General features: G+C 39.7%; 1 protein-coding gene across 1 annotated transcript in view; it reads right to left on the reverse strand.

Annotated features, from left to right (window-relative positions):
- The window catches only part of LOC138038153 (uncharacterized), a 4603-nt gene extending 215 nt beyond the window's left edge, over nucleotides 1–4388 (reverse strand). Inside the window, exons 1-4 of the mRNA XM_068883978.1 lie at nucleotides 4194–4388; nucleotides 4051–4080; nucleotides 3649–3772; nucleotides 2339–2419 (exon numbers count right to left, since the gene is read on the reverse strand). Coding sequence (XP_068740079.1) covers nucleotides 2339–2419; nucleotides 3649–3772; nucleotides 4051–4080; nucleotides 4194–4349 — 391 coding nt within the window. The 5' untranslated portion in view covers nucleotides 4350–4388. The remainder of the gene's footprint in view (nucleotides 1–2338; nucleotides 2420–3648; nucleotides 3773–4050; nucleotides 4081–4193) is intronic.
- Between the last annotated feature and the right edge of the window lie 8112 nt (nucleotides 4389–12500).

Below are 12500 nucleotides of genomic sequence, written 5' to 3' on the forward strand. Positions count from 1 at the left end.
ATTTCCACCTTTCTGCACTTTACTCACATTTCCCAGTATTTGTAGTGTCTCTGTATGCATTTCAGATATATAAAAAACAGACGACGACGGGGAAAAAAAGAGTGGCAGATTAGGGCCAAGAAGGAAGTTCAGGACATTCTCAATCAGTCTTTTCTACGTTTATGTGAATAGTAAAGACCATTGGTCGCTGTTTAATCAGAGCAACCACAACAGAGAAGATGCTGTGGTCGTCGAGAATTCATAGGTTTACAGTCAACCAAAACTAACCCGGCCTGTGAGCCCTCGACCTTTTAGTCAAGACTAGCCCGCAGGGTACCCAAAATAAACCTAATAAACCTTTCCCCGATCCACTAAATCCTGAACGGCCCTTACCAGGCAAGTACTGCTGGTTGTATGTTCGATATTTATCAGCATTTTTTTTTTCAGGGAACGGGTTCCAGCGCTTTCTGAGCTATTACGTATGATCTTTATGGGCTATTGATGCCCTATTACAACAAAGAAAGGAACGGTAACTTATGTTAGTGTCTTTCTTTTGATCTAAAAGGATTCTATTTTGGAATCGAACGGACTAATCGAGCTAATTTTCCATGATGCAAATCCCTTCCTTAACCACACAAAGGAAAAGACACAAACAAATCGAGAGTATCAGTAAACCATTAAGGTTCTGTCTCCTATCATAGATAGCGCAAGCTCGATATATGTGTATCTGTACTATATTATGTACGAGTAGGAATTTTAAGATTTGTATGGGACAATGGTTTTTCGCAAAAGTAAAAAACATATATGTATAAATTTACGTTTTAAAATAAGAAATAGTTTCCCTCGCTTCAGTATTGTGTTTCTTTGTCTTTGCTTCAGTTTCTTGTTTCGATTAAGAGCGGTTTAGGTGGTTTTCGGTCCCTCTTCTATAGAGAGGGAAAAGAGGAGGAACTAAAAACCACCTAAATAGATCTTAATGGACCCAGAAACCGTACCAAAGACAAATAAACAGAAGACTGAAGCGAGGTAAGCTCTTTTTTTTATTTTAAATCGTAAATACTTTTTAAATTTTGAGAAAAGCCGTTTTCCCCGTACAAACCCCTATATTTCTGCTCTTGCATAAAAAAGTACAGTACAGATACGCATATATCGAGCTTGGGCTACCTGTGGTGGAACGCAAAATTTGTTATGCGCAGTGAACGTTGCATCTGGTGACACTCCTTGCGAAAATATTGGGGAATCTGCGCTGCAAATAACCCAAGATGCCCCCCTTCAACTAGGGTAATTTATACTGTAGGCAAAAGTGCAGAATATTTTGCTAGTACAAATCTATCATTTTCGTTTAGCGGCTCAGCTGTGAAGATTTCATTTAAAACTAATGCTGCTACTATCAGAAATTCAATTCTCATTTTAAGTGGATTTATACTGATGATGGTCAGTATAAAAAAGCCCTAGAGCGCTGGATCGAGGACAATATGATGTCATTCTTAATCAGTAAACCGCAAACCTTTTCCAAGGGTAAAGGGTGGGGTTTTCTACCTAACAGTTGTCATGTCGGGTAGTTAAATTGATTTTACAAATTCAGTGTATTAATTTCTTTAGTTTTCAAAGTCTTCACCAAAGGGAACCCGGCAAAGCAGGAACCAAATAAAATGTATTCTAATATTTGAGAGCAAATACTGCAGCCTTACAGGCATGAGAGAATTAGTAACGATTTTCTTCTTATAGACACATGTTTGCATTCATTTTACACTACTAGCTGACAATCTCCCTTCTTCAACTTTTTGTTCTACCAACAGGCCCTGAAGATAAAACCCTTAACCCTTTTAATCCAAATTGCCCAGGGGGAAGACGAGTGTGCTAATAACAATAGTATATGCCTTCTAACTAGAACTCTAATTTAGTAAAGGCTGCTTGGTGTTTTCTTGAAGTGCAGTATTTAATTCAATTTGCATAACCTATGATTATCTTATTGCTAGTAGATGGAGGGAGAGGATTTAATGGGGAAAGCAAATAGACCATTTTACAGTTGTGGCTAAGTTACCAGGCCTAACAATGGAAGCGAGGCTGCCGGTGACCCTGTTTTGATACAAACCTTCATGCTTTTGTAATGCTAATATGGACTAATTAGCGTTACAACAACACAATTTACATGATAAAAGCAGTGAGGTCTGTATCAATGCAAGGTCACCGGCAGCCTTGCAGCCATTCACAGGCTTGGTCGCTGAGCAAACAACTGTAAAATGGTCTATTGTGTATCTCATTTCTTAGTTATGCTAGGCGTAAGTGGTTCTTTAGTTAATATAACACATGCATGTGTAAGTAATGAATGGGGTACTACTGTAAGAATGGCTATTACCTCGTGACATCTTTGTAGTTTTCTTGGCATGTGTAAAATAATGTTCTGCATTCCTGCTCAGATCTGTTTTTGTCCTTGCATCTTTGGGAATAAAAAGAGGTCTTAATTTCTTGTACAGAAAGATTTAAGTTGATATACCATGCACATATTGAGTAGTGCTTTATTAATGCATAGTGATATGACATGTGCACATCTGTACTTCATGAAAAGACAAAGGCACTAATCTAATTAGGGTACACACTGCTGCCAATAACTGATGACTGCAGAGATGTACTCTATTGTTTGCAAAAAATGTGGGTGCTTTAATTAAGAAATAGCCTTGCATTCTTAGATGCAGATGCTCCTCAAGCAATGGCAGTAGTGTTGTAATTGAATCTCTGCTGTTTTCTTCTTCAAAGTTTCAATGTACTCCTGCCTGAAACATAATTGGCTAGCCTAAAAACACAATTATTTTCAACCATGTTTTAAAAAAATAATAAAATTATTTTTTGAATAATCTTCTTATGATGTATCCTTGTTTGCCTTTGTCCATGGTACTGAATATTTCCAATATTTCTGTATTTACTACTTAATTTGTACTATTGAGGGGTTACTGGCTTTATGAATTGCAAATTAAAGTTAAAGGTAAAATGTCTGTCATTAATTCATTGTTACAAATCAGACATACATTCTGCATGTACATTCACTTGAAATGTCAAAATCAGTATGTTTTCATGGGGATTAGATTAGACATTGACAGGGTGACACTTATTTTTCCTTAATCAATCACTGAAAACTTATGTCCCCATTAATTAATTTAATTAACCTTTTGACACCCAAACCGGTCAGACTTAGTATTTTACTCTGTCTAATGCCAGACGATTTTACTCGTCAATGGGGAACCCCCTTGAGTCAATGGGTTAATTAATCTGAGCTACTTTGATTTTTTTGCTAATAATCAAACAGAACATTTTTTGATACTGAAATACCCAAGATCCCAAGATTTATCTTCACCACCACTTGGTGAACAACATTCTCTAGTACAGATGATAAAGTGAGTTCCCTCAAACATTGTGATTTAACTTCTTCATATTAACATTCATGATGGTTTTACCTGAAAGTTAAGTCATAAGAAAATAATAATATATAGAGGCAAAGAGGTATAAGATGTATAAATTCGAAATGGTCTTAAATTTCATTGTGAAAATTTATGATCTTCCTGATTCCTTCTTGGATCAGCAAGCTTGGTAAAGGATTATTTGCAACTAGATCCATTTTATTATAACAAAGCTCTTGTGGTTTATTATTTTTTTTACCCATTGCAGACTCACCATGCACTTGGGAATCATTTCTTTCAAAGATTGGCTGGAATAAAATCAACAATGAAACAGATACTCTGAGACTTTCAGTCAAATGATCTGCAATAGGCATCTGGCACAGAGAGCTTTCAGAGATCTATTACAGAAAGATGTAAGATGGTGTTAGACAATGCAAGTCCTCTGTATTGTGCTATACAGCCAGAGTGGCGGGAAATTCATGCACTGTTTCATTACAAAATAGTGACTGTTTTTTTTTTCTTTTCCAGTTTCCCTACCTTTGTTTTTGAAATCCAGTGTAACGTGCTGGGAAATTATCTGTCACTTTTACTGCCATTATTTAAAAGTAGAAACTAATCACGAAGTAATAATCCTTCAATCGCTATAAACGTACACTCAGCAAAAAGGATGACTTACTTGTATGAAGCATAGCGGCTTTGTTGTGAACTGTGAGATGAAAAGTGAATGAAAAAGACGAATAATTTTTAGATTGGCTTTTGAGTTAGGTGAACCAAATAGAATACTACTAAATGTCATAACGCATAATAACGCATACGTACCCAACTTCTTTTTTTTTTCCACTGGCTTCTCCCGTTCCCATCGCTATCTTTGACCTTGCTTGTATTGTCTCTAGTAAATTTGAGTTGTGTGTTCAGTGTCCGGTCTTGCATACCTTCATTATCCCCTGGCTGAGACCTTTTTCTTTCACAAAACATAATTTTTACCCGGCTGTACGTTTTCACAAAAGTAAGATGCTCCAAGTATATCGAAAGTATAAAAAACGACAAGTAGAACAAGCTACTGACGAACTTTTCGGAAGGTACATCTCCCGCTCTTTTGTATATCCCATAAAAGGAGTTCTTGAATCAACCCTCTCCCCAGTGTCTTTCCTTCGGACCTTGTAGAGAGGTAAGGCTGGGGAGAGCATTCCTTTGCTGAGGTCGACGGAATTTTGGCACTAGTGCTCATTGAATTTTGGAAAAGCGAAAATCGACAAGAATGTGAACTCAGGCTACGTTTTGCAACTGGTAGACGTTTTTAAAGCAATAGATTGAATGTGTACGTGTTCGTGATAGGTGATATGGCGGAAATGTCACCGAGGGGGTAAAGGAGGAAAGCGAACTTACACTCTACGACGGCAAGAGAGTATGAAGGTAAGAGAAGTAATCCCTCATATTGGCCCTATTCCCATCGTAATCCCTCGTAAGTTATTTTTAGATCTCCTGCGAGATCCGGTATTACCACGAGAGTTAATTGATAGCCAATCAGATGTCCCCATTTTCGCGAACGATGCGAATCATTGGGTGGGAATTCGCTCAGCTTTCAACATTGGTACAAATGGGGACATACAATTGGCTATCAATTAACTCTCGTGGGAATACCGGATCTCGCAGGAGATCTAAAAATAACTTAAGAGGGATTACGATAGGAATAGGGCCAATATGAGGGATTACTTCTCTTACCTTCATACTCTCTTGACGACGGTCAGTGTTCCGTATTTGCCGAATCTTTTAATCTCCCAAAAGCGTTGCCTTGGTTTTGTGTCTTTCCTTTGGCAATGCAAGTATCAACCAAGTAGGAAAGCCTGTTAAGATTTGACTTCACATTTGACGATAGTCAAACTTGAAATCAAAGATGCTATCGTATTTGTCTTCGCCTTTGTCAAGTAACAAAGGAACGCACAAAGCTTCTTCAGATTTGACTTCACATTTAACGCGCGTCAAATGTGAAGTCAAAGTTGTTACGAATTTGACTTGACCTTTACCATGGTCAAAGGCATAAGCAAATTGGTAATGGATTTGACCGTACGTTTGACGTGCGTCAAAGGTAAAGTCAAAAGCGATTCCAGATTTGACTTAAGCTTTGCCAAAGATCAAATGTGCAGCAAATCCAACTTTTCGTCCCGTGTTTGTAAACGGCGACTCCAGTGCTTACCATATGACAGAGAAAATGACTTTTCCCTTTAATATATAAGCCATCTAATTCTTACTCTATATTGACAAGGGCGGTTTGGAGCTGTGAGTAGGCGTGGGACTTGTCACATATGGTTTAGGGGCCGACATATCTCTCCCTCAATGCCGTACCGGGAGGCAAGGTCGGTAGCAGAAAGTAGTGAAAGGCCAACTGCGTCCAAAAGCGATCGCACGGGCCGAAATCCGGGGATGACTCGTTTGGTACGACGCTCCAGCGCCGGTGTCTGGAGGTACTGCGTTTTTCTCTCTTGTTCAAACATTCCGTCAGCGCATGCGTAAATGTTCTGGCTGTCCGATACTTAGCCTACCAAAAAAATTAACATGCTGATTTTTTTTTTTTAAACCAGCAATTAATTGACATTTCAGTTAATTTTATAGGCATAAACGTAACGTAAGAACCGTGCGTGCTTGGTCTTGTCTCAGACAGAGGCGAGAGATGGTTTCATGCAGACTGGGACGCCTAGAATGCTCTGTTGTAAACATGGCGGTTCACGAGTGAAGTTGTCTCTCTGGCCTTTCTGTGGACGAATTCCAGGACCTACTGACACAATCTGGGCAAGTTTTGAAAGCTAAAACCTTTAATCGATGCGGTATTTTGCTGGTAGGATTGGGTGGCCCGACACTTATGAGAAAAACTATGAAATGAGAATCGGGAGTCTTCCCTTGTCATGGAATGGCAGAATTACCCAGAATTCTTTTTGGGCATGAGCGAGGCACAACTTGAGAAGCACGAGACTGGCCCTCATCGAATGGGTGAAGCGCGGCCAGATGAAAAAGCTGTAGCCGGATACTCAGAAGTAGGCCCGGTGTGTGCTGTTAACGTAGATGTTGGATTTCTGAACAAATTTTTATCATAGAAAATTCGCGAGAAAGTTGTGCTTTCACTTCGCTGTAATCCTCGTGTCAAAGAAACGGTATAATGTAAATAAGAGAATAACGAGATTTATATTTGCAGATTCCCAGTTCTCTTAGTACTAAAGTCAAACTCTACAAATATTTAAAATTTTAAAATTCCCCAAAACAGCCAGTTTTCTTGCAAATAGTTTTATCTAGTTCCTGTCAAAATGCAAAGCGTCTCTGAGTTGTAATCTTCGTATTGTTATCTTAAAGTTAAAATCAATGTTTAGGAAAACAGCGCCTAAAGAAAAGCTTTTTTCATGAGAAGAACAAACTCGCCCTATAACACTTTTTCCCATAATTGGCCAATCAGAAGACGCCACTTTTTTTCCGGTCAGAGCTGGCCATAAAAAACCTTGCGCGAACAATTCATGACATCTCTCGAAAGTTTTAGCGTTTCTCCAGTTTTATCGTGTGGCGAATATTTTTTGGATTTTTGACGCATGTTTTCGGCACGGACCGGCGTTCATGCGAAACAGAAAAAGGATGCGCACGTCGATCTCATCAAACACAGCAGCAGCAGAGGAAAAGTTGAAGCGGACCAACGCAAAAGCTTTAAACAAAAGTACAATATGCGATGTGCGTATAAACCATCGCGAACAAATGGTTACTGTGATATCAGAATGAGGGCTGGTTATGTGCGGAATCGTTTACATAGTATTTTCCGCGTCATTTTGTAAGAAGACTATAGGAAATGCCTTAATTGATCTCAGACTACGTGGGATGCCTATGCCAGACCACTTTTAAGGGCGCGTTCGATTGACCGTATTCCGGAATAAGAATGCGTGGAGTGATGATTAAAACGGAGTGTTTTTGGCGCGTTTCGAAGCAGCAAGGATGATAAAAATATGTTTAAAATAGCATTTTAGCGGATGTGTGACAATTTCAATGTGAATCTCCGTAAAAGTGAAGGATTTCTAACTTATATCTCATGTATTCTTATTCCGGAATACGGTCAATCGAAAGCACCCTAAAATGGCTTGGTTGTCGCCACGCCCTGCACGTGCGTTTTACATTTGCGTACATTTCTACGCCGTTCTCGCCCTGACAATAGAGTAGAGAAGTCCTTACGTCACGTTGCCATGGTAGCAAAAAACCTGGATCTAAACAAATTGTGAAAGCATGGCGGCAATGTCGATCAGTGCGCTGGCGTCTTTGCTGATGAGCCGTAATCAATCAATTGTGGAGAGACCATTACAATTCTAAACACGTTGAGCCTTTTGAACATGTGGACGCGGGTGTTATGAGAGGAAACGTTCACGCTAGTATGAAAAATAGGACATACAAAACCACACTAAGATCTGGAAGCAAGCTCTAAGGATTATGCGAAAAGTCTCAAATCTTTGAAGTGAAAAGTCGCGGTGGGAAAACGAGTTGGACTGCCGACCGTAAAGGCGGTTAATTTACTTTGCTGGTTTTAAATGCGCTTAGAAGATTGATACAGACATTAACACACACACACACACACACATATATATATATATATATATATATATATAATAGTTCAATGAATGGGACTAGTCGTTTGACATTTGCCTACAGGCCTGTTTCGTGGAGGCTTTAGGCTTCCACTCCCCAGGGCTTTCCAACCAAACCGTGTGTTGCCTGCAGTATTTATAAATGGTCATCTTTCCACATACGTGCGTGCAAAAAAATTCACGAGGTCATTAGTGTAAGTGTCCACAAACTCGCTATCACAAGCATTCACAAGGTCGCTATCATAAGCATTTACAAGATCGTTCGTGCGTAGCGTAACTTAAATGCTTGTTATCACACTATCCGTTCTTTATAAGAAATTTTCTTGCGTGCTATCCGTTCTTTATAAGAAATTTTCTTGCGTGCCTACATGTGCTAATCAATTCTGATCTTTTGTTCAGGGATGCAAGATCGCTGTGACGGATATTAAAGAACTTTTCTAAGTTACACAGATTGCATGTTTTTGTTACGTTCGTGTACGCTCTCGCCTTTCCCAGGATCTTCCATGTTACTTGATAGTTAGCTCCTTCTTCCTTTAAATGCCATATGTGTTTACTCAGCTCGGTTTGATTCCGTTGCGTTTCCTTGATAAATGATTGCTTGTGATTTGCGAGTCTGGCCTTGAAAGTGGTGTCAGTGAGCCCTACGTATGTTTGTACGCTTTCGTTGTTGCCCGATGTGACGGTTGCTTGGTAAACGATACCCTTGGCTAGGCACTGATTATCTAAAGGGCATTCTGCCTTCTTTCTACAATTGCATAGGTTTTGGCTGGGGTCTTCTGTGTTTGGCTTTATCAGATTCTTGTTGTGCGCGCTAATAATTGATTTCACGTTGGGCATGCAGCTGTATGACAGCTTAAGGGTGTTGCGATTGAATATGGCGTGCAGGACGTGGCGCCTAGGGAAACATTCCCTCACGATTTTCAGAAACTCTCTTCCTAGGTTGGTTTTTACTCTGGCGTCAAATGGAGGGTTGAACCAGGTGATGTTTCTAGTTCGTTTTCGCCGTCTTTTACTTCTTCGATCTTTCGGGGCGAAGTGTAGCTTGTACTCGTAGCCACTTTTTTCCAGGGCCGCTTGGTACGCTACGCACGAACGATCCTTTAAATGCTTATGATAGCGACCTTGTGAATGCTTGTGATAGCGAGTTTGTGGACACTTACACTAATGACCTCGTGAATTTTTTTGCACGCACGTATGTGGAAAGATGACCATTTATAAATACTGCAGGCAACACACGGTTTGGTTGGAAAGCCCTGGGGAGTGGAAGCCTAAAGCCTCCTCGAAACAGGCCTGTAGGCAAATGTCAAACGACTAGTCCCATTCATTGAACTATTGTAACGCTCCCCCACTTGTGGGTGTAGAGCACTCTTCGTAGGATAAACTTGGACACATCATAAGGTATATATATATATATATATATATATATATATATATATTCATTACACAAGCAGGATACAGGACTATATTTTGTTTAGTTACTCATGGGTCTCACGCCGAAGCGATCATCAGACTAAAAGTTAAATACCAATGTTTTACTCTACTTAATGGTACTACCGCGGAGGCTCTTGCTCTGGTTGGCTGCGTAGAATCTGTTTTCATGCCTGCATTTGGTTACTAATTCAGAACTTTTATTCAACAATCCCGGGTCTTTTGAGGAAAGAATGCAAAGCTTTTCAGCCAAACAAAGGTTGCATTTAGAAGGGTGGCCATTATATGAGCGTGCGTGTTTTAGAATGTCCCATTTGATTTGGAAATCAGTGCTGTTGTTTTTAAGATCCCAAATGTGTTTGGAAAGCGCGGTGCTATTTTCTTGTTTGGCATTGTTAAAGGACGAATTATGGTTGTTATAGAGCGCCTTAAATTCCTGCTCAGTCATTCCGATTTTTGTTTTTACATTACCGGATGATGGTTGAGTGAGCGTAGCGCGATAAACAATGCGCGTAAGGCATGCGCCTTCTAGAAGACAATGCTCTTTCTTTTTGCAATTGTAAGATTTAGCAGAGGTGTCACTGGCGCTATTCAGGATTTTGCGGTTGTGGTTTTTTATCACGCTAGACATGTTGGGCATGCAGCTATAGCTGACACCAAAGTTAGCTATAGCATGTATCTATAGTGAACTAAACAGTTTTAATTTTGATAGATTAACTCTAAACTATTTTAAAACTTGCTCTCGTAGCGCTTTCATAAACTTTTTTTTAGTACTCGTTGTTGATGTATGCTTAACCATACTTTTTCGAGTACGAATACGACTACGAGAACGAGCTAAACTCCTACTCGTAGTCGTACTCGTCGTCGGTGCTAAAAGGCTCTCTAATAGGGAGTTTAGTGAATCTTTCATTCTCTCTCTTTACTTCAAATCCATCCTTACCACTCCATTTATTGGATACTTCGCCCATAATGTACAACATAAACAAGATGGAATAGTCTAATTGGCCCGTGTCGCGTGTCGTGGGTAAATTGTCGCGGGTACATATTCATATTCATAAAAGCTAACCTTAGGCCCGGTTCAAACGTCGCATTTCACACGTGCCAAATATAACACCTATTTTAGTCGAGTAAAACAATTAAATGTGGCATTTGAGTCAAACGTTGAATTTAACTCCGTTCGACTTCAATATTCTCAGTCTCCACTCGGACAGGCAGTATCCAAAATGCCAACAGCGTCATCTTGGCCTTCACTCGACTCGCGCCTTTTCATCGTTTCATTGAAGCACGTCCCACATTATGCCACATTTTCCCTCTTTCCACCCAGGAGTGTCCTCTTCATTTTCAAACACCGAGTACCTCATACAATAATAATTGCTGCACGTCAAACAAGTATATTTTGTTTTTGAAAAGCACGAACTGCACATTCCTTCGCCTCCCGCCATTTTTTAAATTGCTGTTTAGACTCTTCTGCGCATGGCATTTACGGATTATGGTTGCTAAATGAATCATAACAATTTACTATAATTTATGCATTATATTCGGCATATGTGAAATGCGACGTCTGAATCAAAGGTCGAACTTAAGTCGAATATTCGACTGTTTCAGTCGCAGATTCGACTGAAGTCGAATTTAACTCTAAACTGTCGAATTTAATTGATTCAAACGTCGCATTTCACATGCAGTTAACTCTCGAGTTATATTCGGCACATGTGAAATGCGACGTTTGAACCGGGCCTTAGGCCTAATTAGCTAGGCCTAAGGTTAGCTTTTATGCGTGTTTAGGATACTTGCTGTATTTCTGAATTCAGGATTTTGGCTTTCCAAAATCTTGAATTCAGGACAACTTATACCGGACCCGCGACACGCGACATGCGCCAATCTCCTAAAATACTCAAACTTATATTTTGAGGTGACGTTTTCGTCACCGTAGCCGTCGTGGTTTCTTAATTTTTAAACTCACTAATAGAGAATGGTTGCGGTTGCATTTGGGAGTTAACACTCAAGTTCTATTGTTTAGTGTTCGCTAGGGATTCTAAACACCAGAAAGTTCACACTGAATAGTGTCAACACTAGTGTTACACTGTGTTTCTCTCAATTGTGACTGCAACCAATGTTAGCATCGGCAACGGGTGCGAGTACGAAAACAAGTACAACTTGTTTCTATTTTTTTTTAAAACCTGTGAAAATCAAGCCGTTATGCCATGAAATTTTTCAAATGTCTATTTTTCGAAACCCTGTGAAAATTACACAGTTATGTCAATTCCAGTGAGCCTCCAAATTAGACAGTACTTGGTCCCTTGAACAAAAGATCTACGGTAATTAGTAGTAAATACTCTTTTTCTTTGGGAATCTCAGTTTTATCAGAAATAACTGTGACGGATTTGCAGTTATTTTCTTTTCTTTATATCGGCGCGGAGGAGCGTTTACTAGCATCTCAAGCACTACTTCAGGAATCAGTGCCATTTGCAACCAACCTTCACATTTTACACAAACAGCAGCATCCCAAGCAAACGCCCCCAAGCGTCTTGTTCTAACTAAAACGCTACCTATGTTTTTTAAGTTATTCTAACTAGAAAGTTTTATATGCTTTTGTCGCGTTTGAACAGAGTTACAGAGTTGGTAGTTTGTATGAAAAGATTTTATCCGTTCCGTCGTCATTTTGGAGTAAGCGAGCATAACCCTTTCAGCCCCGTGGGGTTCCCCATTGACGAGTAAAATCGTCTGGCGTTAGACAGAGTAAAATCTATAAGTGGCACTATTGGGAGTGAAAGGGTTAATAAGGACATAGTTTTTGAGTGAATCTAGCTGTTGTTAACCCTTTCAGCCCCGTGGGGTTCCCCATTGACGAGTAAAATCGTCTGGCGTTAGACAGAGTAAAATCTATAAGTGGCACTATTGGGAGTGAAAGGGTTAATAAGGACATAGTTTTTGAGTGAATCTAGCTGTTGTTAACCCTTTCAGCCCCGTGGGGTTCCCCATTGACGAGTAAAATCGTCTGGCGTTAGACAGAGTAAAATCTATAAGTGGCACTATTGGGAGTGAAAGGGTTAATAAGGACATAGTTTTTGAGTGAATCTAGCTGTTGTTAACC

This window comes from Montipora capricornis, chromosome 2 (genome assembly GCF_036669925.1).
Source record: "Montipora capricornis isolate CH-2021 chromosome 2, ASM3666992v2, whole genome shotgun sequence".
Taxonomy (NCBI): domain Eukaryota; kingdom Metazoa; phylum Cnidaria; class Anthozoa; order Scleractinia; family Acroporidae; genus Montipora; species Montipora capricornis.